The sequence below is a fragment of the Elephantulus edwardii genome, unplaced genomic scaffold, assembly GCF_000299155.1.
Source record: "Elephantulus edwardii isolate Elephantulus edwardi_28Jun2011 unplaced genomic scaffold, EleEdw1.0 scaffold00348, whole genome shotgun sequence".
Lineage (NCBI taxonomy): Eukaryota > Metazoa > Chordata > Mammalia > Macroscelidea > Macroscelididae > Elephantulus > Elephantulus edwardii.
In genome coordinates, this window is record NW_006400098.1 from 474,463 (window position 1) to 475,099 (window position 637).

Consider the following 637-nt stretch of genomic DNA (forward strand, 5'->3'; position numbering starts at 1 on the left):
TCATCAGCAGTTACCAGGGGTCAGAAGGAAAGGTGTACAATTGTTGAGCTTTTCTGTGAAGTGATGGGAAATTTGACAGTGGTTCTGTGTGGTGGTTCAACAGTACGGTGGATGCAATGACACCACGCAGCGTATCTGAAAACAGAGGATCTGGTAATAGTGCCTGGCCCACTGGAGAGGTTCTGCAATGTGACTAGTTCTGCCTTTGGAGCCTTGAACACTCTCTTCCTTGGTGCCAGGAGAAGATGGACTCAAGAACGCTCACCGTTTTTGTGATCTGAGTCAATTGAGACAGGTGCACGTGCCTGAAGCCCCTCTTCCTCTTCTGCAGCCTGTCCGCGAGTTCGGTGACCACTTACATCTGTTCTGAAGTTGCCCGTGTTTTGATTAGTAATCGAAACCTGAAGAGTTTGGAGCTTGGAGACAATCAAATAGGAGATGCTGGAATGGAGCCATTGTGTAAAGCTCTGAGAGACCCAAACTGTATTTTAGTGAATCTTGGGTATGTATTGGGTGGGAAAGTTTCCTTGTTCTTTTTATTTCAGGTTTGAGGAAGTTGAAAGGTCAAGTACAAAATCAGAGTGATTGGGAAATCATAACTCTTTTTTTAACTAAAAAAATTTTTTCCCCTATGGGT

General features: G+C 44.4%; 1 protein-coding gene across 1 annotated transcript in view; it reads left to right on the forward strand.

Annotated features, from left to right (window-relative positions):
* Positions 1 to 637, forward strand: part of NLRP11 (NLR family, pyrin domain containing 11) — a 21,130-nt gene that overhangs the window by 18,874 nt on the left and 1,619 nt on the right. The window contains exon 6 of the mRNA XM_006901846.1: positions 332 to 502. Within this exon, the coding sequence (XP_006901908.1) occupies positions 332 to 502 (171 nt within the window). The remainder of the gene's footprint in view (positions 1 to 331; positions 503 to 637) is intronic.